The sequence below is a fragment of the Convolutriloba macropyga genome, chromosome 14, assembly GCF_964194025.1.
Source record: "Convolutriloba macropyga chromosome 14, txConMacr16.3, whole genome shotgun sequence".
NCBI lineage: Eukaryota > Metazoa > Xenacoelomorpha > Acoela > Convolutidae > Convolutriloba > Convolutriloba macropyga.
The window spans coordinates 13,426,308-13,452,710 of NC_134481.1; the positions used below are offsets into that span (position 1 = coordinate 13,426,308).

Consider the following 26,403-nt stretch of genomic DNA (forward strand, 5'->3'; position numbering starts at 1 on the left):
GAAGACTGAGATGTTATATTTTGATTAAGAATCTGTTTAAGTTACAGCTGCCTCTATCAGCTGTTCTTATAGAGTGACACGTCCAATAGACCTTATTTCTTTGAATTAACGTAAACAAAAGACAATTTCAAAGAGAGGAAGTCATTTTTGAGAAAGAGGTAAGTCACGTAAGACCAAAAATTTAATCACGAGAATGAACGAAAAAAAAAAACTCGCTAAGTGCGGAAAATGACATCACGCACGCGTTTCAGTTAATTTACTTTAATGAATGAACAACGTGGTTGTGACGTCATATGGTCGGAACAAAAATCTTGACGACGAAATAAAAAATCATAGAAGGACAAGTCCTGACATACAATTCCAAAAATATTCATTGACTAAACAAACAACTAGTCCTAGAATGGACAAACAGAGAGATGGGAAAACCAATTCTAAATAAATCAGATTAAAAAAACAGAAAATCAATGTCAAAATGCCGCATGTGAAACAAAAAACCACAAGCGAGATATCAAAAATTGGTTCAAACAGAATACTAGACCTAGAATGAACTAAAATTGGATTGAGGAACCCATTAAGAAATAAATCCGATGCAAAAAATCAAAAAAAGTGGTAAAAATCAAAGTGAAACTGCCGCATGTGAACGAAAAACCAGAAGCGAGAAAGCGATTTTTTGTTCAAACAACGTTTTCTCACTCTACTTTAAAATTAGAGCGAAAAAATTGCACTTCGCAAAACCACTCGTTTTTTCGCTCCAACTCCTGTTTCCGCCTGACCAAAATTACTACTCCAATTTGACTTCAGGAATCATGAAATTGTGTTTACAGATCTTAAAAAAAGACAGCACCCCAATACAATTCAAATTATTTAAATTATAAGAAACCGAGATAAGGCCAATAATAGCCCCAGCTAACGCTGTGCGGCTATTAAAAAATTAAATATCTTAATCTGAAAGCTATATTTCAAAACTATCATAAGACCCAAAACTTACTCTGAAACTATATGTAAACAATGAAAATTGAATGGTAAACGAGGAAGATATTTAAAATTTGAATTGAAATGGGAACTTAATTCTCTAATACATGTTTAATCTATTTTTAAGGATGAAAAGTTAAAAGGATCTGACGAAAAATCGGTCGAGCTAAAAATTGTAGTAAAAAGTTCACTGGACAAAAGTAATTGCTACAAGCTTTGTTCTAAGGCAATTAAAAATAGTGACCTGAGTAATTAAAAAAGATAAAAATAGAAACATAGAAATGGAACCACAGAGCCTTTTCAACATCTTCGCTAGAATATGAAACAGCTTCTGCAGATTCTAACATAGCCGGCAGATTGCCGGCAAATAACCGCCGTTGACGCGTTTGATGCACATCGGGATTGAAACAGCAAAAAAAGAGATAAATTGACCGAATATTTATGTTTTTCTTTTCAGTGTTTAAAGGTGTTCTGGTTTGGCGTGCAGTTTCAGTTGGATTTGAAAACTAATAAGCTTAATACAAATGTTAGCAAGCAAACACTCTAAGGAACTTTGATAACCTAACTCTCAATGACTTAATGATTGGGCTTTATCAGTTTATCCGGTCTCTTTCGATTTTGATCTTTTGACTTTGGCAGTTTTCACCACGTTGCGTAATTGAATGCGTAAAAGGCAATTCAGAAGAAACAGTACGTGAAGTAAGTAAGAAGTCAAACGTGAAAATCGTGACTTATGTAAAACAAAAAACGTGATCAAAAAGTAAAGCGAATTAAAGAACATGGCAGGAAAACGTCCTGACGTACAATTCAAAGAAATTTTATGCACTAAACAAAACACTAGATCTAGAACGGAATATGAGGAGGGAATTGTAATAAAATCAGATCAATATTTAGAAAAAAACAAAGTCAATATCAAATTCCCGCATGTGAACCAGAAACCATTAGGGAGAAAAAGAATTTTTGTTCAAACTCCGTTTTCTCACTCTACTTTAAAATTAGAGCGAAAAAATTGCACTTCGCAAAACCGCTCGTTTTTTTGCTCCAACTCCTGTTTCGGTGTGACCAAAATCACTACTCTAATTTGACTTCAAGAATCATGAAAATGTGTGAACAGATCTTAAAAAAAAGACAGCGCCCCAATGCAATTCAAATTCTTTGAATTGTAACAAATTCTTTGAATTGTAAAAAGGAGAGCGCCAAAATAATAGCCGCTGAGAGTCTGATGGCTGCTTTTAACAAGTAGAAAAACTTTTTTCAGGTAGGTTTTTGTCAAATTATTTCTGATTGACAAGTTCTCGGGTTAGGTTTTGTGTAAAAACCTATTAGAGTAGTACAGTGATTACAACTTAAATGCTAAAAAAATTCAAGGATTTATCCTGCTTAGACTTATATAGCTTATATACCTATACAAATATATAGCTATATAAGACTTATATAACTCTATAGCCATATAAGATTTATATAGCTCGCAGAAGCTTCTGATCAGACATTCATGAGTCCAAAGTCGTTTCCAATCAGACATTTGTGGGTCCGAGACGTCTGTTGATCAGATATTTTTCCAGTTGAAACCATTTTTGCTCACACTTTTAAGCGTCCGTGCTTCACATTTTTGCTTCTGATCAGACCTTCCCAGACCGAAGTAAACTCTGATCAGACAAGTTTGTTATCAAAACTATTGACCGGACTTTCCTCCGCTTCAATTTTTTTTGCAGATTATGTAATTCGAGCATACAGTGCGCACCGCAAGTGTGCACTCAAAGATGGCGTAATCAGAGGTCACTTCAGTCTGGCACCTCAACCTGGGGACGCCGCGCTGGGTCATTCGCCAAGAGGCCTTCATTAGAATTGAGGAAAAGAGTGAAACCTCTAACAAACCTGTCTGTTCCTCGATCATTGTCAAAACGAGACTTGACATCGTCCGAGTTCCCAATGCGGATTCCATCTTTCACTGTCTGTTGATGTCCTGCCTGGTCATTCTGGGTGGGATCAAGACCGGTTGAGGGAGCACAAGTTACACAGTCTGGATTGTTATTGTTGTTGTTATTGCTGTTTTTGATGTCACCTGGCTCTGTGGCTGTTGGAACTCTGTCTGTTACTTCTCGCATGTTGTCGTCGTAATCTAATTAAAGCGCAAAAAGTTCTCACAAAAGAAACAAATCAGGGATAAGAACTACAAAACCTAATAATTTATTAGAATAAAAATAGCGTTTTTTAAAAAAATATTATTGTTAAATATTATTATAATTTTGTGAGCATAACAGCTTCTTACAGATCTGCTAAGCTTTGGTTGCACAATTTTGATGTGATGACAGCTGAGCGTGATCATTTTGATACAACGCATGTTTGTTCAAATTCTGCTCACACATTTTGTGACAATTTGTGACATAATTTTTCGATTTGTGACAGAATTTGTGACATAATTTTTCGATTTGTGACACAATTTGTGACATAATTTTCATCAATTTTTTACCGATTATTCTCACAAAAAGCTTTAAAAATTGCCGAGTTCAATTACAAAAGTTTGTAACAGGAAGAGGTCTGATTTGATCAAATAAATTGGAGTTATTCGCCCCAACAGAGATCAATCGCCAGAAAAAATTAACCCGGGCTGTTATTTTGAGAACTCTGACTATCTGATGAATGCCCTCTGATTGTTTCAATAAATCTGATTACTGGGTCTTCTATACAATCGAGTCTTTACTTTATTTGCTTATGGGTTAGTGAAAATTAATCAGGGTTAGTGAAAAATTCTCTTAATATGGCATCCGTATTTGATATATTTTAATACGTCTATGAGTACGTGATATATGAAATTATATTTGATACAAAACAATCATTTAATTTGCTACACAAATCATTATTAGTGAAGAGACGAGTCTTTCCCATTATAGCACCCCCAGCCTTCCTGAAATTATAGCCCCCCATAATAGTATATTCCTCATGGTTGGGGGCTATAAGTTAAGACCATTAAACTGGGGGGGGGGGGGTTATGGCGGGAAAAAATCAAGCATAGGTTATACGAAAACAAAAACAAAGACTCTTGTTGGGGAGGGGGGGGGGGTGGGTGATAACTCACCTTTGTTTCTACTGGTACAAGGTGGGTATATTTGCAACCGGAACATACAGTCCTCCATTTTGGGGTCAAATGAGGGGTCAACTTCTGGCTGGATGAAGGGGTCACCAATGTCAAAGTGGATGTCATCTGAGTTGACCCAGCGGACATCCCCGTATATACGAGAGTAGGGGGACTGATATGCCACGTAGTGTAATACTCGCATCCCATTTAGATACAGACCTCTGATCATGCCTAGAACAAAAACACACAAATGCATAATAATTAAAAAATTATGCATAATAATTCATAACAATAAGGGCACCATAAGTTAATGATAGCACTAAAGAATATAAAACTGATTTAAACCAAGCAATGTTACAACCTCATTGTTGGTACCCTATGTTCGGGGAAGTTTTCACGGTGATTGATCGAAACTTCCCGGGTCGAGACCGAATGGTTAACTTGTAAAAACTTGCAAGTTTCTTGCAAAAGACGGTTAACTTGTAAGAACTTGCAAGTCGAATAGTAAACTTGTAAGAACTTGCGAGTCGAATGGTTAACTGCTAAGTTTCTTGCAAGTTCGTTCTGGTTGAGCTCGACTCTTATTGGTTAATTCAATTTACAACTCAGTCATTTACCGTAGAAAGTGGATGAGAGTTAGTTGCTCATTTTGAATAACATATTACAATGCAACCTAAGTTGATAAAAGGTTTACTTCTCAATTTTATCAACTCAAGAGGTCCTCTTGCAATTCATTTAATGAACAGTAGATCTCAATTGGCTTCTTCACTAACGCTTTTTTAAAAAAATAGTGTTCCCTGAATCTTTAAACCCTTTTGACTTTGATAGAAGTTTCATATATCAGCATTTTCTCAGAATATCTCCATGACCCTTCATTTATTTTACAAATTTTTATTCTTTAATTTCAATTCACACTTTCCCAGATTCTATATTTTTGAAGCATATGATTACAATAATATCTTGCAACTTTGCTTATATCTTTATTTGCTACATATCTTTTTTGCTACAATACAGGCAGAAAAGTTGTCTGGTAGTAACTTATATTCTGTAATTATGTAAGTCAAATGTTTAACTTCTAAGAACCCTGCGTTGAATGGTTAACTTTTAAGAGCCTTTTAAATCGAATGGTTAATTTGTAAGAACCTTGTAAGTCGAATGATTAACTTGTAAGAACTGTCAAGTTGAATGATTAACTTGTAAGAACTTGCAAGTTTTTGGGATGAATCGCCTTGTAAGTTTCTGCCAGAAACTTGCAAGTTCTTACAAGTTAACCATTCGGTCTCGGCCAGGGTTATCAAAAAACTAGATATGAAATAATTAGACAAAAATTAGTTCGGATAACGCTGCTGTATATATTTTCTAAAATTAAACGAGTGCGTTAACAAAAAGAAACGTGTATCGATTATTTTTTAAAGGTAAACCCCGGAATCAGTATAGAATGGCATGTGTAAGTTTTTGAGCTAAATTAAATTAATTTGTACAATAAAATGGTTCCCAAAACATTAGTTCTTCAAACCTTAAAAATTGACACATGTTAACTTCTTCCGATAAGTTACACAAAATTGCATTACGTGGCACAATCAGATTTGTTGAGTAAGTTTACGCAATTTTGTTCACTATTTTCCGCGCTATAATTAAATTATTTTTACTAAGATAAAGTCAATTAGACCGACATGAAAGACGGCCTCAATTGTGATTAATATCAAAAATGTCCTCGATACCAATTGTGGATTGAAAAGACAATTAACAGTTTTGTAATTACCCATATCAATGTTCTCAAGAAAAAAAAAGTCTTTGAACTGGGTATCAAGTAATGACATTAAAAATTGTGCAAAAAAGTTTAAGGCTAATTACATGCTCAAATCTGTGGAAATAGATTACGTTTATCCGTGAATACTTAGGACAAAATGTATACAAATGACCAAATTTGCGTTTCCAGACATTAGCCACAAAATGTGGGTTCTTTTTTGAATGAGTTTAGGCCGAGGTGCCATCTGTAGTTGTTTGCTTGACATAAAACGTCCTTTGACATCATGGCTAACCAAATATAATGTTAATAGGTATTCAGTTGTTAATAAACAAGTTAACCAAAATCAAATTTAGAGTACAATCAAGTAAGAAAACATTAAAGATGACCACATCAAATAGTCAAAACCAAAAGCTCCTTTTTCAACGAACAAAATTGAGTCATAAAAAATTTAATTAAAGCAGTTGAAGAACTCAATAAACAAAAAAAAACTTGAGAAGAGAGTTGAAATAAATAATGAATATTCTTGTGGATTGAATTTTTAGTGGATTGAGTTCGTCATAAAGTTGACTACTAGAAATATCTCCGTTCTCCACGATGTAGGATGATTTCAGTGAGATATGTGTGTGTGAATCTTGTTTTCTTTTTAACATTTTAATTGTTAAACCTCGATACCATCAACATTGTTCTAGAGTAAATTACAGTTGTGAAAAATAGAAAACATCTTTTAAAGTTTTCTGAACAATTTTTCTGGGTTATGCTGAGCGCAACCTCACTAAAATGATATATCAAGATTTATCAAGAAATCAATGTGCTTCAAGTTTTTTTCACAAGATGTTTCACGTTTCGCCAAAATTTTTCATTGGGTTTTTATCAGATATGTAAACTTGGTGATCAAATTATTATCAGAATTGGTATCCTTAATTATTGAATCATCAAATCTCATGAAATTTATTTTAGCCTTTCGAACTTCTGGTGTTGTTTGAGGTCGGATGAGTTCAGACCTCAATTGTTTCAACGTTGAGAAAAAACCAATATTGCCATAAGATTTTAAAAACTGATCCAAGTTTATGAAGTTATTTAACAGAAAAAGTGCAGTTCCTTGTTTAATTGAGCGAAAAATGTCAATGAATAAAACTAAAAAGTCAACAACCACGTTTGCAAATGGTTACGTACAACGTTTTATCTCTGTCATTCGAAACTTTAATTATTCCATGTTATTCTTACGTTTTCTATCCTAAAACCATGTTGAGAGTTTCTAAACCAAAAACAGTACATTATAGAAAACGAAAAATCAAATACCGCTCCAGGAAATTAATTCACTGATAAGTTAAAATAACGAGCGCTTCAAAGACCGCATGAAATCGTTTTTTTTTAAATAGCAAAATATTTTCAAATAAACACATAAATATTCATCTTGGGCTATGCCCGCTTTCAGTTCATATAGTTTGTAACGACTTCAGAGTTCTGAGATTACGGATGTTAAAATTGTTCTTCCTCTGAGAAAAAGTTTCTTAAAAATTTTTAAACTTCAATACTTGAATATAAAAAAACTGCTCATAAAATCAGTTGGTTTCAGAATTCGGCTAATTGATTTATCTTCTAATAGAAACGTGGGTGATACATTGTAAAGGACGAACATTTCACGCTTCTTTGGTCAGATTGTCTGCAGAGGTCAAGATTAAAAAAACAACAAAAGACATCAAATCAGACGGCGTTTCAAGAATGGAGCATATATCATGTTTTATCATAGGCACTATTCTAAAATGTAAAAAACAAATACTATGCTATTACTAATATTATATATTATGTGTAGGGGATGGGGGGGGGGGTAGGCGATTTGTCAGTGATTTTGTAGGAAAAAAGATAGGAAAGGGGTGGTGGTGGTGGTGGTACATGAATTCCTTGGCCGCGTTGGACAAAGAGCATTTGTTTTTTGTGTTAGTTTTAGTTTTATGGTTCATAACTATCAAATTGGACAGTAGAAGGGGAATAAAAGTGAAGGTTTTACCTTCAAAGAAGGAGAAGGCTAAATTGGGACTACACATGAGCTTCAAAGTGGAATTTGTGTTAGAAGTAATGGCAACGCCCGTAATTTATATCGCAACAATAAACAGCAAATGAGCAATTTATAACAAAAAAGAATTTTAGGAATTCTAGAATCGCAAGGCCTTTCGACCTTCGTTATTCAAATGAAGAATGAAGAAAATTTGTGGTAAAATTCTGTATTTTTTTTTTGCAGAGCAGCAATTTTTTTATTAAATGGCTATATTTCTAGCCACCTTGATGTCATGAAATCGCCTATCGACGAGAACTGTTTGAGGAGCAACCCGCAGAACCTCGCCTCCAGAACAAAAGTTTGTTCGAGGACAACCTAATAACTGAATATCGGTTTTGTCCCTATTTTTTGTGCAACCTAATAAGTGTTTGGAATAGTCGTTAATAATAATAAAAATCATCATTGAAGTGTGAAATTATCAATTAGATTAGTTCACATTCTACTCGGGGAATAAAAAAGAAAACCTGAATATTTGCGAAAAACTTTTTTCATTTTAGCGTGAGTAAAGACAAAAGAGTAAACAAAGCGCTGTTTTCATCATGGCCCTGGTGGCCTGGGAACCAACAGCCATAATCAATTAAAAAACATGCATGCCACAAAAAACCTGGCTAGAACGGAAAAGTAAAAGTTATCCAAAAATGTAAAGGCGACAAAGATCTCTGTGTATCGAAAACGCTAAGAAATTGAATGTTTCTTTTGGCGTTACAAAACTGGATTGACACCAAGAAGAAGTTTCCAGAAGATATCTTTGGCTGCAGGATTTTTTCACTAAAACCTAACTCATAATAGACAAATTATTACTAAGTCATAATAGAAAACTTTTAGCCCTTCTCCCCTCTAATTTATGGCATTTCTGAAGTTTTCAATCCGTTACAGACTGTAACATAATTTAGTTATATTCATCTTTTCCTAGTTGGAGCTATTGTTAAGATTATCTTTCCGATGTAATTGCAATTGGTGCAGTGCGCTAACTGAAGTAACCACTTGCCAAAAACAAGCCGGAGAAAATTAGGCTGAGTAGAAAAATAAGTTGTTTAGCTGCCATGATTTATACCATTTTGAAGAGCTGCGGGATAACGAATTTTAAACGTAAACCATCATCTTATCAAAATTTTTTATGGTAAAACAATTCTGAATTCTTGCAATCTGCGTGGTCTCCATTATCAAATAATCTTGGTTTATATTGATCCAAAATTAAATGTTTGCTGATTACTTCTTATTGCCAATCTTAATGTTTTCTCCGGTCTCAGACGTTTCTTCCTCTCTCCCTCGGCCTTTTAACTCTCGTTTTTTAATTTTCTCCTTTTAATGAACTGGGCTCAAGTACCCCACTGTTGGATGAAATTGCTTACGAAAAGACTCCCCTCTCATTGGGTGAGTTCAATAAAAATTCGGGCTTGTTTCTAGTTCACCAAGAGATTGATTCAGCTCAACACAAGCAACTCAACACAAGCTCAACAAGTTATCTTCATATTGCGTCCCACACAATCGGATCGCTGATTATCAGACAAGTTCAACTAATTGCTGCGTTCAACTACCGGGCTCGCGACAACAGCATATTAGCTAATCCTCGTATAAAACTAACGGACTTAAAAAAAATTGAAGAAAAGTTAAAAACAAATTGTATCTGGTCTCTTGATTTTTCTCATTGATACTGAGTATATAAGGAATATTACCACACGGTTGTTATCACCATCGAAAAGTTATCAAATTCCGAGGCGAAGCAGGACGATTACTATCTTGTAAGATATTGCAAATTATTGAATGATTATCATGTAAGGCTCTTGCATAATCGTTTCGGTCGTACTTCGCTCTCATTGGTTGTTACAGGAGTATTCATTTGATTTCGCTAGAAAATTGTCCAAGATATAGTTGCGTGCGTTTTAAGAGACAATTTGAAATAACAATTTTTCTAGAATAAATGTTTTTCAATGAGCAACTTAATTTCAGTCGAATAAGCAAAAATGTTAGTGTTCCGTTCAGCCCTACAAACACAAATAGAGGGCTTTTCAAGTCAAAGATATTGCAAGACAAGCATTCGAAGTCGACTGGGGAATGTACCAATTCTTCAAAACTTTCTTATACTGGTAGTAGACATTTTTTCGTGTATGTCAAAAAAGCTACAAGTTTTGAATATTGTATATGACGAGCACAAACACTGACTAAAATTCCTTATCGGGAGAAAGGAAACTGAGATATCGGTAAGTGAACGATCAATGAAGTCTGTCTTCACATATGGGAATCCAATTGAATCGTTTTAAGTACGAAGAAGACATGATCATCTTCTTCAACCTAATCATATCTATAAACATCATCTACCTTTTTTCCTCCCTGTACTTTCTTGGGATAAATTTATCAACTATTGTCTTTTTAAAGTTTCAATCGTATCATTTGTAAAATTGAGATTGTATCTCACCAACAAAGTCTGAGCCGGATTTGGTGGTCATAACTCCCTCTGCCCGCATGTCTGAGATCTGGTGTTTAGTTCTGAATCCGCCAACCAACACCCCTGCCTGGTCGTCAAAGATACTCAGAATATCTACACAAACAGAAAAGAAATTATCACTCGAATTTCCATTATGTACGATTGAATAATTAAAAGAAAAAGCTGGACCTTAGTTGAAAACTCAAATTTACTGTGGGTGTAAACACTTGAAAAAACCCTATGCGCAATTGCTGATAAAGAATTAAACTTATTTTGCGAAAGAGCATTAGAGAACTCAGGGTACGAATTTTTTGGTCGCTAAAACTTGGAGGACCGTGAAATTAGCGATTAGCACGTGCAAAAGTGGATTGCTAAGTTTTGCGGCCCTCACTTAGCGGCCCTAACTTGGCGGCCCGCTCGCAGTAAGGAAACATAATTTTTGGTGGTGAGGCCATGCCCACTAATGCTTTCGACATTTCCCATCAAAACCCGAAACGAAAGCACTTGTCTCGCCTCGGAAAAGGAAAAATTTGGCTTATTCACAACTTTTGAAAGGCTTCTCCAAAAACTCCTAACCCCCCCCCCCTCACCAACCCCCTTTTTCCTAGCAACCTTTTGATTAGCTTTGGAAATGTTTGCGAATAAGTTTCTGATAGGGTGTTACAGATAAGGGGGTGTTTCCAAAATGATCTATTTTTGTGGTAAAACGTGGATGATTTTAATTTTAATTAAAGTGTAACCCCTTTCGTACCCTTTGGTTCACTAAATAAATTAACACATGAATCCTAATCCCCCTCGGGCCTTATACCCAGCACTCGGGCGCAAGCGCTCTCGGGTCAGGGACTAAGTCACTCGGGCCGCTAAGATTCATGTGCTAACACATACCTAATAACGAGGGGGGCAGTAATCCTAAAACGTAAGCGAGTTGATTCACGGGCACTTTTTGAATGGCTAATATAATTGTTCGTGAAAAAACTTAATTTAATCTAAAAAAACTTGATTTAGAGCTATCCAATTCAGTAGCATAACCAGTTAAATTACATTTTGAGCTAAAAAATTCAATATCAGACTCTTTTGACATGGAAAACTTAAATGTTGCAAGATCATGTAATGGCTGCACTTACAAATAAGATTTTATATAATGAGTATATTGAAAGCAAATTGAACTTGATGTAGAGTTATTCCAAAATGACCAATCTGCAAAACGCTGTTCCTTTAAGTTCAAAGAGCCAATGGTCAGTTGAGTAAAAAGGAAAAATTAAGGGACGTAATGCTGCAGCTTTTTCGAGTTGAAATATAGAGCAGTCACAGAGAAAAAAAGTTGCAATGGTACTCATCAGGCAATAACAATTTTTTTCATCGGTAAGTTATGCAACTAAAGTATTTTACTTTATATTACAACAAAAGTTGACTTAACAGAATTTGATCTTTCGCTACCAATTAGAAGCTTTCTAAAAAGCACCCGAGTTGACCAGAGGAAGCAAAAACTAGCCATTTTCTATTTTCGATAAACCAACTTCATTTATTTATAAAGTAGGTTTGTGATCAAAAACATTTTTATCTCGTCCACTTGAAACCAATGAACAAATTGACAAAAATGTTCTCAGACGTGACAAATGTGGGAAAAATGAGTAGAGATTAAGTTTCATTGAAATCAGTTTTATTGGCTTGGTAGGATTAGGTTTCATCGCTTGACAAAAGTGGATGGGCAATTTTTTCGGATTTTGATATTCGAGATCCTAATAAGCGAGATTCGATAAAATTGATACCATTTTACAATGGTGCCGTTTTATTTTTCAAAACGTAAATTGTCTGATCAAATTTTTGATATTTAAAAATCTGATTCTTTCTCAAGTGTTTTCTATCACGTCAAGATCCTAAATTAAATCCCAGAATTTACCTAAAATTGAACCTATGTTTTCACAATTTGACTTACACCTACAATTGAGAAAAATACTCAGGGTTGGAAATTTCTGTCAGCAATATTTCTGTCACCAGTATTTATTCTTTTCAGTTCAGAAAAAGGTCAGCAGCAAGAGCAAATGTTGCAACTATTGACAATATAAAACGCACATCTATTGATTTTTATCCAAAAAATGATCTAAACAGCTTGGGTTTAAAGAGTATTCTCTTGAGCCACAAAAAAGATAAACAAAACAAATACACTAGTAGGAATCAACGTGGTATTTCAACTACTTTTTCCTCTAACAAAGGGTATACTTCAATGACACCTTTTCAATGTTAAAAAAAAATGAACGTCAGGATATAAAAAGGTCAAGAACCTATTCGGCACAATTTGGAGAATTTTCTATAGGTGTAAACGGCATCGACTTTGGTATTCAACGATGAGAACCTCCGGCATCATCAGTCTAATTGGCGACATCAAAAACTCTGCTTTATTGTCTTTGAGACTCTGTCAATGCTCAAGATATGAATATTCCAGAGAAAAATGGTCCGAAGGAAATTTGGCAGAGAAAAAAACACCCAAATTTACAATAATGTCTCAAACTTCGTAAGAGAGCAATTAAAAATAATTTTTAGCACAATATCAATTTTCGAAAAAGTTCTATTGTGTAGCTTAATGGTTTGTTTGGATTTTGAATCCCGGACTTTAGTCTCAGAGGTCTTCAGTGCTGAACCAGCACATTTCAAGAGTAAAAACTTAAATCAATTCTGTAACATTGCATCTCCAGGAAATTGTAAGTTTCTTAATGTACAGTTCTTCTTCTTCATTATGATTATGTTCAGGTCATGGAATTCGCCCAGGCTTATCTTATCCTGTACAGTCTGAAGATTACTCATACCCCAAAATTAAGTCTGAGCAGAGTTTTGTCATATTTTTGTAGCTTATAACTGGTAATTACTACAGTAGTGAAAACACCATTTATATATAAACTAGTTTGTAGGTAATTACCACAAAGCACATTTAGCTTTTTTTGTTAGGACTTGCTACGCAAATTAAATGTCACAAGTACCCACGCAGAAGTTGGAATCGCATGTAAAGCAAATCTTGTTGGCGGGAGTTAACCTGAACATATTTTTTTCATGACGTAAATTTTACTCCAAAATTAGACTAGCCAGTGTAAATTGTGACATGAACAGAGTACCAGCCATTCTAAAAACAAAAGGTCTTTAGTATGATTCAGCGCTGATTTGCTCTGCCACCACCCTCCGGGATTCTTATCGATCTATTGAGAGTATTTCAGTTAAATTTTTCATTGTGCTTGGATGCTGAGTCAACCTCTCCTTCAGTAGATTTTATTTTATACTAAAATGGTTTGGTTACTTTTAAATATAAAACTGTACAGTTTACATTCTAAGATGATCAGAGCAGAGACTAAACAGATAAGATGCATCAATTTTGTTCTTTTTAAATTCATTATCTTGGTTTTGTTTTTATATGTTAAATTTTCAGGTTGAGTTTTCTGGTTCAAGAATTCTCATGTACCCATTTCTCAGGAAAAATCAGCATCATTTATGTTCATAAATAAATTGTTCATATGAGGCTCTTGCTTCTGTTTTTGATGAATTTTAAATATTGGATATTCACCGTTCTTGTCTTTTGGTTTAGCCAGACATACAAAACAATTGTTTTGAAAAGATATTTTCATCCTCCAATGTACATTCGGCACATGATTGACAATTTCATATCATGACAAAAAAATTATACAAAGGCAAATTTAAGAATGCATTGCAAAAAAAATTGTTACATCACGTCAATAAACATAATAATTCATTATTGTCCATATTTGTGAAGGTTTTCGGCTGCCCAAAAGCACTAAAATGAAATCAAGCGTCATGTTTGTTAAAAACACCATTCATGTTTACCTTTTCTCCCCTCTCCTCTTTTTGACAAAATCACATTGAATTTGATAAACAACAGCATCATTATTCTTGTTTATATTTTGGTTTGATTGACACACGGAAATCAATTTGAACCATAAACAATACATGAAATCGTGTTCAACATGAACTTGGTTGGTACGGGTTATTAATAATTCAAAAATAGATATCCGAAAGAGGGAAGTTGAACCACTGCGCACGTGAAATGATTTGTTCACGCCAAATGGTCTCTGAGGGCTGGTCCAATACAGTCTCCAAAGACACAAATATTTCATTTGAATCGAGTTTTAAAAAATGTGAGAATTTTGAGAAAATCAAAATCTGATGTCTGAGAGAAGTTATGGAGTAAATTCTCCCCAGGTGGCGACTCCAATGAAAGCAATCCTTATATTTGGTGTGATCCAATTACTTTTTATTCAAAAAAGGACTGACCAAAAAATCACAAAATTAAAAAATGAAAAAAGATAAACACTGATAGAAACGAGTAATGTAAAATAAAACTAAAAGCAAAATTTAACGATGATAACATTTTCACAAAATTATCAACAGTTTCCGACGACACTCATCTCAATAAAACTTTAACACCCGATTTGTTCGATCATGGATTGCACACGCAACAGACAAAAAACTGATATAAAATTATATCACAAAGGGGCTGTAAGAACTTGAAAAAAAAAGATTGCTCGAAAATTAACCCATTTAAGTGTCTCCGCGTACCGAATTCCCGAAGCCTATCAGGCCTGAATCACAAATTTTCTAGTGGCCAAGTGTTGGCAGAGAGATGGACCTCTCTGGGCAGAGAAAGGCCAAGCCCAAGTCTCGGGTATCTTTGAGCAGAGTTCTAAAGTTTCAGAAATTCAAAAAATTGTTCTAGTTTCAGTTTTTTTTATGTAAATGGGGCATCTAACTACATCCTGTCTAAAGATAAGCTGCCAATTATTTAAAAAAACAGATTACAAACGATTGCTAATCTTTAGTTGTATAAAACAACAAGGATGCGCGTTAATGTGCGTTCGCACATGATGTTCCGATCATCTATATTTTTGACTTAATTGTCAACCTAATTATGAGATAATTAAAAATAGATACTTGAGTTTTAAAAAATCGTTACAAAACCGAACTACTAATTGAATTGCATAATACCATGCCTCATTAAAGCGCTCACAAGATCTGCCAATAAAAAGACTACGAGTAAAAAACAAGCACCAAAATAAGCAAAAACAAGTTTTTTTTCAGCGAATGTGCTGAAAGAAGAGAAAAAGAAATACAAATATTGACCACACTTAAATTTTTATGAAAACGCATATTGTCCAACAAACAAAACACGAGTTACGACATGACATCAGTGGAAAAAAACTTTTTGAATTACAAAAAATTGGATGGAAACTCTCAATGATGAGAATAAATTACAAGCTGACAAAAATAGAAAAAACTGAAAAGTATAAAAAATGTTTGAGAAGGAACAGTATTGTAAACTTTAATACTATTCGCTAAAAATTGAGTACATTGAGCAAGATCATTCATTCAATCCTGAGTTAGAAGCCTATAAGACCAGTCTGCATTTTACGACTACATGACTATATGGCAAATGTAGAAAAATCAAAAAATTTTGAGCGAGAAACGTGTCGAAGCCAATAAAAAAAAGAAATGTTAAAATTTTCTAATCCCACATATATTTTTAGCAGCATTGGGGTTCTTCTTTTTTTAACAAATAGTTAGAAGATAAAACCACTAGCCAGATTCATTTCAGTTGCAATAAAAAAAATGGAGGTCCTGTCATTACCGAGATTGAATTACAGTTCACGAAAATTAATTTAACATTGGATAATGTCCAAAAAAAATTCTTGAAAATTATTTTTAAAGTCTTAACAGCCATTAAAAGCAAGAGCTTTCAACGGAAAGAAAAAAATACCTTACTATATGCCTTGATGGGAAGACATGGATGTTTGTCATCAACATGTTATCAGTAAGACACCACAATAAGTCCTATTATGATTTTGAAAACAACAACAAACAATCAAAAACCAAAAAAGCAGCAGAAACTTGAGAAGAAAGTGTTGAAGCCATTTAAACCGTAACTTTTTCTCTGCAAACGTTATCTATGATCCTTCTGACGTCTATTTTAAGCCAATGGTAACTGCAAATACAAAGATAATGAGATAAGATTTCAGAAGTAAACGAAATAAAAAAATACAATAATTTTTTTTTGAAATTACGAATACCCGTGTTATCGAAGTCATAAAATAGATAGTTAGCAGATAAAACCGCTTACCAGATTGTTTTAATTGCAATTAAAAGGAATGGGGTCCAGTCACAACTGAGACTGACTTACAGTTCATGAAAATAAAATTGATAGTGGTTAGTGTCCAGCAAAGTTCTTAATGTCTTAACATCCATTAAATTCAATAGCTCTCAACTGAAGTCAATAAATACGGAAAGTTATGCCTCAAAAAGGAGATAAGGATGTTAGTTATTCTTATGTCATCAGTAGGACATCAAAATAGGTCTAATGAGTTTGAAAACAACAAAACCAGGCAAAAACCAAAAATTCAGCAGAAAAGTGCAAGAACCGCTTACCAGATTAAATTTTGTTGCAGTAAAAAAGAAGGGGTTGCAGTCATTAATGAGACTGACTTACTATTCATGGAAATTAGTTTAATATCGGTTAATCGAAAAAAAAGTTTTTGAAAATTATTTTTTAAAATCTTGACAGCCCTTAGTTGTCCCCTCAAAGCGCTATATAGGTTTACCTATTGCACATAAAAAAGCCAATTGAATTTTAGATGGCAAGATTGTGCAAAAAGAATCCCAAAATTAAGTAAAATTTCAAAAAGAAGACCAAAATTTCTTTAAAAATTTCAAAAAATCAGAGTCGAAGACAAAAAAGACATGAGCGATGCCTTAAAAACAATTTTTCTTTCATTGGGTATCATTTGACTGTAAATAAAGTTTGCCTATAATGGAACTTCGATATGAAAATGACAAGTCTCTAAGTGAATAAAAAACAATAATAATTAGGAGAAATTTTCTTACAAAACAGCTCTCAAATTGAATTCGAGTTTTGTTATAGTAAACTTCCTCAGGAGACCAGAACTAGCCTTTTTATCGATCTATTTGTAACACAAAATTGTTTCTTTTTGTAGAATGAAATGTAAAAAATTTTTCATAGAAAAGTCTTAATTTGAATAAAAATTACGCTAAATTGAACAAAATCATGCTAAATGTGAACAAAATATCACATGTTCACACAAAACCTCGATAACTCCTCGAAAAATAAGAAATTCAAAAAAATCTTTTCAATTTTGAGTTCTACGCTACACGAGCTTTTTAGTGATACCACTCATATTTCTCTACGATGAATATATCGATCGGTCAAAATTGACAGAACAAAAAAACCCATTTAAGTATATAGTTCCTCCCCCAAGTGGGGTCGGAACAAATTTTAGTCGATAAAGTTGAGGATGATAACAAAATGATCTTTTTCAAAACAGAAGGCTAAAAAAATCAAATCAACCATCGCCGCCATTAACGACATGAAAAATTGTATTATTTTAGACGATAACGAAGCAGTTATAGCTCTGTATCTCTTTGAGTTTAGCATAGATATTTTCATAGTTTTAACCGCTTCAAACGTAGAACAATACTAGGCGTAGAATCCATTTTTTAACAATTTTTCCACCAAATTAAAGACTAAGAGACTAAATAATTTAGAATGTCTTTAGGAAAACGAACCCCTTTTTCAAACACTTTATTATATAAAATTACCAGAATCGATACGATAAATGATTTATTATCATGAAAAAGGAGAATTTCATAACAAAGAACGGCGTTTTGCAACAAACTGTGAATCATTGCTTGGTCATTTGCAAATGTAGTTTTGACGAGATCAAAAAAACTTTGAAGCTTTGCTCACAATGTCGCATCCGGGGATATTAATGAAACTGGTTTGAGAAAAAATGAATGTTTTTCGACATAGCTCACAGGATAGAACGCGATTTAGTTAGACTTTTTATTGAGATTTATATTTATAGATCAATTTGGTTTCTTGCAACTTGGCGCGGGGTAGGCCGCATAAAAGGAAATGGTAATGAAAAGTTTCCGGGTCTGTCACCCCCCCCCCCGTTTACAGTTCATATAAAGCATAATCTCGCTCCCGTTAAACTAAACATACCATAATGGAGGAAATATAATTTCTAATTTCGAGGGGGGGGGGGGCTCCTTCTTTTTCCATCTTAGATTGTGACCTCTATAATTGAGGGAAACGATGGGCACAGAATATCACCTGATAGGGATGTGTAGGTGTAGAGAGGGAAGTCGTCAATTTGTATGGAGCAGTTTGGACCCTTTCTGCGGAAGACTACCAGATGGAAAACTGCGTCATTCAGTTCATTGGGGAGGGAGTTGTCCTTAACTGTGTGAACATAGTTCCCTATCCTGTACTCCACCAGAGGACGACCCTCCGACTATAACAGAAAAACAAAACAAAAGTTATTTCTATCCTAGTGAACACAATTTTATGTTTCCAAAAACCTCTGAAAATTCTGATATAGCAATTTTGATAGCAATACTATAGTAGGAAAGTTGTCAATATCCCCGGTTTTCTTACCATAATACCGCATAGTATACATAAAATAAAATTGGTTGATTTTGACTTCCGGAATTTTGGCTGCGTTAAAATGTGGAAAATAGTCTACATAATTTGTAGCCTAGTTTCGGAAAAAAATGTTTTTCCGATTTTGCAGAAATGATTTACTTGTAAAATGGACGACAGTAACAAATTTTGCAATATATTTTATAGAAAATTTGAGTTAATTAAAATTCTCAAAGTTTGAAACAAAATTCTTTTAAATTTTATACTTAATTATGGTCAAATATCGGATTATAGAACAAAAACAAACGTGAGAAATTGACTAGAATAATTAAATTGCATAATTCAACCAATTTCAAAATAAATGTCAAAACAAAATACCCAAAACATCCCCAATATATACAAAATAAATAACTCTTTTGTCAAAATTATTGCAAACAAAGCTTAACATGACAATCTCTGACAGTGCTACAATTAATGTGCAATAGCGTATACTTAGCAATCTTTATATGGAATACTTTGGTCTTGATTTGCGGGCTATAGCCATGTCTCATCTTCCTGTGAAACTTAGTATGAAACAGTTAAAACCAAACTTGAGGACCAAACTGGCCTCTTAGGTATAATAAAGCATGCCTGTAATACCAATTATGCTGATTGGTAATCGGAATTAAACAAAGACATCAGGGGGTTAAACTAAAAATTGACAATATTATCTAAAGTGTCTCAAAAATGTACCGTGCTTGAGTGGACTCATACGTAAAAATAACCGACTAACGTCGGAAGAACTTCCCTCAAACGACTAGAGGGAGCTCGAATCTATTACAGCTTGATTCGTCGGGGGGATGTGGGAATCAAGTGTGGTTAATAATTATCACTACAAACAATGATACAATATAAAGTAGAAAAATGTACACCAATTTTTGCGTGCTTTTCATTTGACTTTCAGTAGTGATGTACTACAGCTTGAGTTCAGCTGATGATAATTGTGAATGAGAGCAAAATTTAGACCACGCAAATTAAGAATCAGGGGCGCAAAAGGTCAATTAAAATGTCAAAATGCCCATCAAATTTTTTCATAAAAAGGACTCACACATCTACAATAATTGCTTCAAACTTCGTTCGAAAGCAATTCATAGATTTTTCAATTACAATTTAAGTTGTTTAGTTCCTCTAAACTACTGTTTAAAAAATATGTGTTTTTAACGTTTTAACGTATTTCCACGAATTTAACCACAGATAAGGATAAAAATGTTGATCAAATTTTTCTAAAATTCTTGAAGCGTCATATAAAGCTAATTATTGAAACCATAAATGGTCGTAAATATCTAGCAACAGAAATGGTTCCGTATCGTCAAAAAAAAAATGCGATACATTCAATTTTCATGTGAAGTCTAATCTTTTGTAAGCAATAAGAGGTACAATGCTCACTGAAAGAGTCTTGTTTGATCACTTAAGATCTTTGATGAGGTCTTTTACAATTTAACTTTGAAAACCATTCACAGCAATCTAACAGAAAGGCTTTATTTGTTATGAAGAAACGACATCTTATAGAGACTGAACTTTTGAGTCAGAAGGTTGCCTCATAGGAACAAATTTTCTTCATGTATAAAACATGTCAAACATGGTGTTTTCATGGGTCGAGTATTGCCGTCAAACTTTGTGATCAAACATGAGCTCAGCGTGAAATTTATATGAACGGAGAATAAATTTTTCTGCAAACAAAGTTGGGTTGATTGTGGTCGTTTTAAGGCTCGATCAGATATGAACAACCACATACTTCTCACTAATTTTCTTGACTTTGAACCCAATTTTCTAGACCCAACGACCTAAATACTGCCTCATTAACTATTTACTCAACTTTGGGGACCAATTTTTCTTTTTGAAATTCATCATACGCTCGCAACATTAGCCCACTTTCGAATATTTGTTTTTCCATAGTTTTTGGGGTCAGGGTTAAATTCAAGAATCCTGAAAATTCCATAACCCTTATGTTATGATTAAATCGATTTTAGTGGGCGGGGGACTTTTATTGTGTACATGAATCAGAAACAGCTAGCTCCTAATATTTTTTGCGCTCTCTTTGATTGATTTGACAACATTTGAGAAACCGAAAGCCAATTTCAATGCACACTAATCTCCTATTTTCAAAATCCCACTAAATCGTGGAAACCTCCAAAATTTTCTCCTTAAAATTAAATTTTAATTGCTTCATGCTTTAGACTAATTGCAATTATGCAAAACGCAATTGTGTGTCACTGCTACGAAATTGCAGAAGAAATTATTACGCACAAATTAACATTGAACTAGAAAAATTATTCACGCCGCTTTGGCCGAAAAATCTGAGATTTAAGTACAATTTTAGCGACAAAATCATAAAAGCCCTAATTTGCAAATTTGTACATTTAAATTTGCGCACTTAAGTGGGTTTTTCAACCGGCCGAGGCTTTTAAATTTAAGATTTAAGGGTCTCTTAAATAGTAAAAACGAACTGAAGCATATATAGTGTTTTATATGACGGAATTTTATGTCCATAAGCTAAAAAATCGATAAGTTACATTTTGCGATGAAACTGTTTTCAATAACAGACAATTATTTTTTTGCTAGTGAGTTTTAAGTAGATAAGATTGAAAAAGCGCTAGATTTGGTTTGATAGACGGACAGGTTGACAGGTGAACATAATCGCGGTTAATATAAGTGTCCTGTAATAGAATTGATAGACGTTTAACAACAAATAGAGATTTCACGATTTAGCTGCTTCATTTCATTTTATGATTGCGATTGATCAGGATTTCATCTGTGTAATTTTTGTTACTTCAAAGTAGAAGAAAAAATCAAGACAACATAAAACGAGTTCAAGACACTTGATACGGAAAAGTTGAAGTTGCAGAAATTCCACTGAAAAATTTTCCTTATATGAAAAAATTGTATGCCAGCAATTCTTTTGATCTATAACTATTATGATCTACAAAAACAAAAAAAAGGAAAGGAATCGTTTCCATTACCCCCCCCCCCCCCCGAAACGCCATAACAGATGTCGAACACGTCCCATTACATAGTAGATATTAGTGGTAACAAGGAGACTCGGGAATGTGCGTTTGCACATAATGTTCTGACCACGCTCATCCACATTTCTGACTTAACTGTCTAACAAATGAAGAGAAGAGAGATATACACAAATAGATGTTTGTGTAAAAACAATGCTATAAACCCAAAAAACTAAATGAAAAATATAATGCCATGGAGCGTTGGAGGGATAATGATACCTGACATTAATAAAAGTACGAGACAATACAAACAACAAAAAAAACAAAACAAAAAAAAATTATGACAAAAACTGAACCCTAATTTCAAAAGCACAAAGCAGCAAAATCAAAAAAACTGTCAGATAAAACAAAAAGTACGCAAATTTTCCTCAACTACAAAGCAAATGAGACTTATCTACAAGGCGACTAGATAACCAGTGGAGAAAAAGAAAAAAGATGGGGCGAAGTTCAAAAATCAATCAAATTTTCTTAAACAAAACGGTTTGAAATGTCGTAAGATCATTAGCTTATAAAAAATGTCTTAATAGACTTACTTTGAAGTCCTTAGAGGATATGTCTTTCATTAGCATAAGCCAATTGATACAATCACAAACTAACTACAGATACAAAAGTGCAGAAAAAAAACAAACAATTTACGAAAACACAAATGATAGAAGCCATTAACGTCATCAGCTATCAACTGAAAATTAGGTTTTCAACTGAATAGTCAATTTTGTTAAATCGATCAACATAAATTAAAATTGTATATGTTCGACTTGGTCTCACTTGATAACGAAGGGGATTTTTTTAAAGCAAATGATTTAGGGGAAAACAAGTAGAACCACAAAAAAATACCAAGAAACAAGTTTTTCAAGAAAACGCATAGTGTCCAAGATATAAAACATCGGCTGTCACATAATATCATTGAAAAAGTAAACTCACAAGAAAGTGGTTGGAACTTGTCATTAATGAGAATACAAGATGACAAAAAGAAAAGTTCGAAAAATAGTCTCAAAACTTTGAAAGCAAACAAAGTCAAAATCAGAAACTATTGATTAGATTCTTTAGCCACAATAAATGAAATTTAATGAGATCTGTCATCAAATCGTTTTACGGCTGCAAAATGCGCACAAATTTTAGGAAAAATACAACGGGATATCTCAGCCTTGTGATAATGTAATTTAAAAAACTCAACAAACACGAACTGAACGCTTTAACCTATAACTGGAAGCCAAAGAGATCACTCCTTAATCAGAATAAATCTTACGACGAAAAAAAAGACAACAAATACAGGAAAAAAATCAAAAATTCAATAGAAATGTGCCAGAAAAAAAACAATAAGCTATTCTTCAATAACTTTCTTTAAGTTCAGCTAAGAGTTTATTTCAGCGCCAATAAGTTTCAATATTGTTATAAAGGCTAAAAGATTTCGAAGAAGAGCCACAATTATGAACAAATATCCTAACGTCGTAAATTTTAAGAAAACTAGTAGCAAAATTCATCGAAAGATTTCTGAGAACGTTAATTTTGCTAAATTCGATTCATTTCGATTCAATTTTAAGCTTGATGGACATGTCATTAGCGGGCCAGACCTACAATTTCACAGAATTGAATTTAAAAAACCTAAATATTAAACTTTTCTTGGAACATTTTAAAAATCTTTACAACCATTAGGTATGTTTTAGGTAAGTTCACTTAATCCTCTTTAGGAATGCATTTGAGTTTTTCAGTTAACAACACTAAGGAAAAGACCAGAAAAACGCGAAAAACGCCGGCAAAATACTAAAAAGCATTAAATTTTTAAAAAAACAGTATCGAAGCCATAAGGACCTTGAGCGATGATTCACTGAAGACGAAATAAGTGTTCATTGCACACCAATGGAACGAGATTTTTAGTCAATAGAACTTCATTGTGAAGAAGTTCTTGTCTCTAAATGAAACGAGGAAACCCAAAAATAAAAAAAATTGAATATAAATGCAACATAAATCCAATTTTTTGTACTGTTGACTTCCCAAAGAGACCTAAAACTAACCTTTTCGTTCCTGTTCAACTTTTAGACACACAATATTATTCAATATTTTGTGATAAAAACAAATTTTGAATTAAGTTTTTGTAACAAAAATTTTTAATTTAGCAAAAAAAACGCTAAAGTCAAAAAAATAACATCCAAATATCAAATATTCACAAAAATTTTGAACCTCAATGACTCCTCAAAAAAGGAAATTCAAAATGCAAATTCTACGTTCAAAGAATTTTCTAATGATACCACTCACGATTCTCTACGATGAATATATCGATCGGCCAAAACTGACCAAACAAAAAAAAACCCATTTAAGTATATAGTTCATCCACCACTAAGTGGGGGCGGAAAAATATTATAGCACGTGCTTTGGGGGAGATGTCACTACGTAAACAAAATAAAGTTTACAATGAACCTTTTGTCCGTATTGGGAAGTTATGATTACGGGGGGTTACAAGAGAGAGAAAACCTGATTTAATGGTTTTTTGAAAGTACAATTCACTAAAAAGTAGGTTTCATTGACGTCATTGGGGGTTATTTCTTACCACTATAACCAATAAAAAACAAAACCTCAAATTTTTTAGGCAAAAATATAGTAAAACAGATACACTCATTTTGCTGCAGCTTTCATTTGACTTTTAGTAGATATCTGCCACCGCTTGGGTCCAGCTGCTGACACTAGAGACATCGAAGCGAGTGAAGGAGAGAGTGCAGGCGAGAGAATTTTTGATCCTATAAATCACAAAAAGTCTTTCGAAAAATCAAAACAAACGGAAAAGATCCATCTTTCATTATGCAAAATTTTTATGCATAATAGAAGATGTATCTTTTTAGTTTGTGCCCCCATCTTAGTGGGTGCATATTTTCACGTAAGATTTCACTTAGCAATGAAACGTGCTCTGTAACGGGGGGTGCATAATGTACGGGGCAGAAATGGATTAAATCCAAAGTGACTACAATAACAATAAATGCTTCAAACTTTTTTCGAGAACAATTAAAAATTTTAGTTAAATTAATTATTTTTGTTAGAGGAAAACATCTATCTACAGGCAACACGCATATGCCTAAAATCTCATAAAAAAGACGTTTCTTTGAATATCAACCAGTGAAAAATGTTTCTATGCAGTTGACCGACAATTTTTTATTGAAAATGGAAATTGGAATATCTGTTTCCTAAAAAAAATTGCAAGGAACGTTTTAAATTACAAGAACTTCTTATGATGTTCCACAAGAGTAGTGTGTGTTTCTTTCTCCGTTTGACTAAATTAGTTGTTGCGTCCTCGCGTCGCAGGACGCATCAAAACCTTCAACAAATTTGTCTAAACTTTAGACCAAAAAACTTTAGACAACAAGTTAATTTTAGACAGCAGCTTTAGACGAAAAAACTTTAGACAACAACTTTAGACGAAAAAACTTTAGACAACAAGTTTAGACGAAAAAATTCATCAAAACCTTCAACAAGTTTAGACGAAAAAATGTTCAAGGATTTCAGCAAATCTTGGTTTCTTGTTGCAAAAAAATGCGAAAAAAACACAGATTGATTTTGATTGCTTTGTTGTAGTGATTTTTTCTCCGATATTTCTGATTGAAAATTTTGCAGCAATAGACAAAGTTTAAATTTTGTTCACATCGTCAGCTAATTTTTCTCGCAAAAGATTAAATGAATTAGTCATTTATAAAATACGAACTATAACTTCATTTATGGAATTGAACAATCAAACAAAATTTTTATTCAAGATCTTGATGATATTTAATTATTTTTTTTTGCATAAAGAAGATTCAGACATGCTAATAAATCAGTAAAACAAAAATTGGAGAAAATCAGCCTCATGAGTGCTTTGTTTTTCCAAAACAGTATTTTTCTTCAAAAAAATTCTATAAAGTCAACAATTTAGAAAAACAATAGTGAAAAGGTAGTTTATGGTAGTTTCCCAAAACTGTTTGTTCCAAATCTCCAAATTTAATTGGGAGTTAGCAATTTTATGCTACAAGACTCTGTTTTTAGGCCAATTTCGTGTTACCCTGCTTTTGTTTTTTGTTAAATCAATTTTGATTGACCATTATTTTTTGCAGAGTGATAGGAATGGTGTATCAATGAAAAGATCTCGAAACACGGAAGAAACTTTTAAAATCTTAACAAAACAGGCTGAAACATAACAAAGCATAGATCTTTTTGATTGATAAGTTTCAACGCAGAGAGGTTTATGTACGCAGTTTTTAAAGTATTTCAAAACCTTTAAAAAAAATTTACCCGTTATGTCAACTCGCGTGATTTTTCCATTTACACCTATGGAAAAAATTGGTTTTTAATAAGCTGCAAATTTCCTGTGCGAAGCACAACCGATGATAATCAACTTCTCTTTTCTTTAAATTCGTATTCAGATTGGAGCTTTTGAGTAAAAAAGGCGCACTTCTACTCGGTGAAAGTGTGTATTCACATCAGGTTGTAATGTATCCAATGAGATTTCTCGACTAATAAGAATAGATCTGTCAGCTAAGTTTCCCGTTTCTTGCTTTTCGGCTAAACACCGTGTCGGTCTATTTTCCGAGCTCAGAGTGAGGTAGCTCGTCCATTCAAGCTTTTTCAGCTATTTGCAGTACATACATTTGTTTAAGCTTTCAACCTTGCAATAATTAAATCACCAAAAC

General features: G+C 33.5%; 1 protein-coding gene across 5 annotated transcripts in view; it reads right to left on the reverse strand.

Annotated features, from left to right (window-relative positions):
- LOC142353355 (neurexin-1-like) overlaps positions 1-26,403 on the reverse strand; it is a 218,456-nt gene that overhangs the window by 1,639 nt on the left and 190,414 nt on the right. For all 5 annotated transcript variants that reach the window (XM_075405588.1, XM_075405586.1, XM_075405587.1 and 2 more), the window contains 4 exons: positions 18,405-18,585; positions 10,271-10,393; positions 4,049-4,279; positions 2,848-3,091 (listed from right to left, as the gene is read on the reverse strand). In XM_075405588.1, the coding sequence (XP_075261703.1) occupies positions 2,848-3,091; positions 4,049-4,279; positions 10,271-10,393; positions 18,405-18,585 (779 nt within the window). The remainder of the gene's footprint in view (positions 1-2,847; positions 3,092-4,048; positions 4,280-10,270; positions 10,394-18,404; positions 18,586-26,403) is intronic.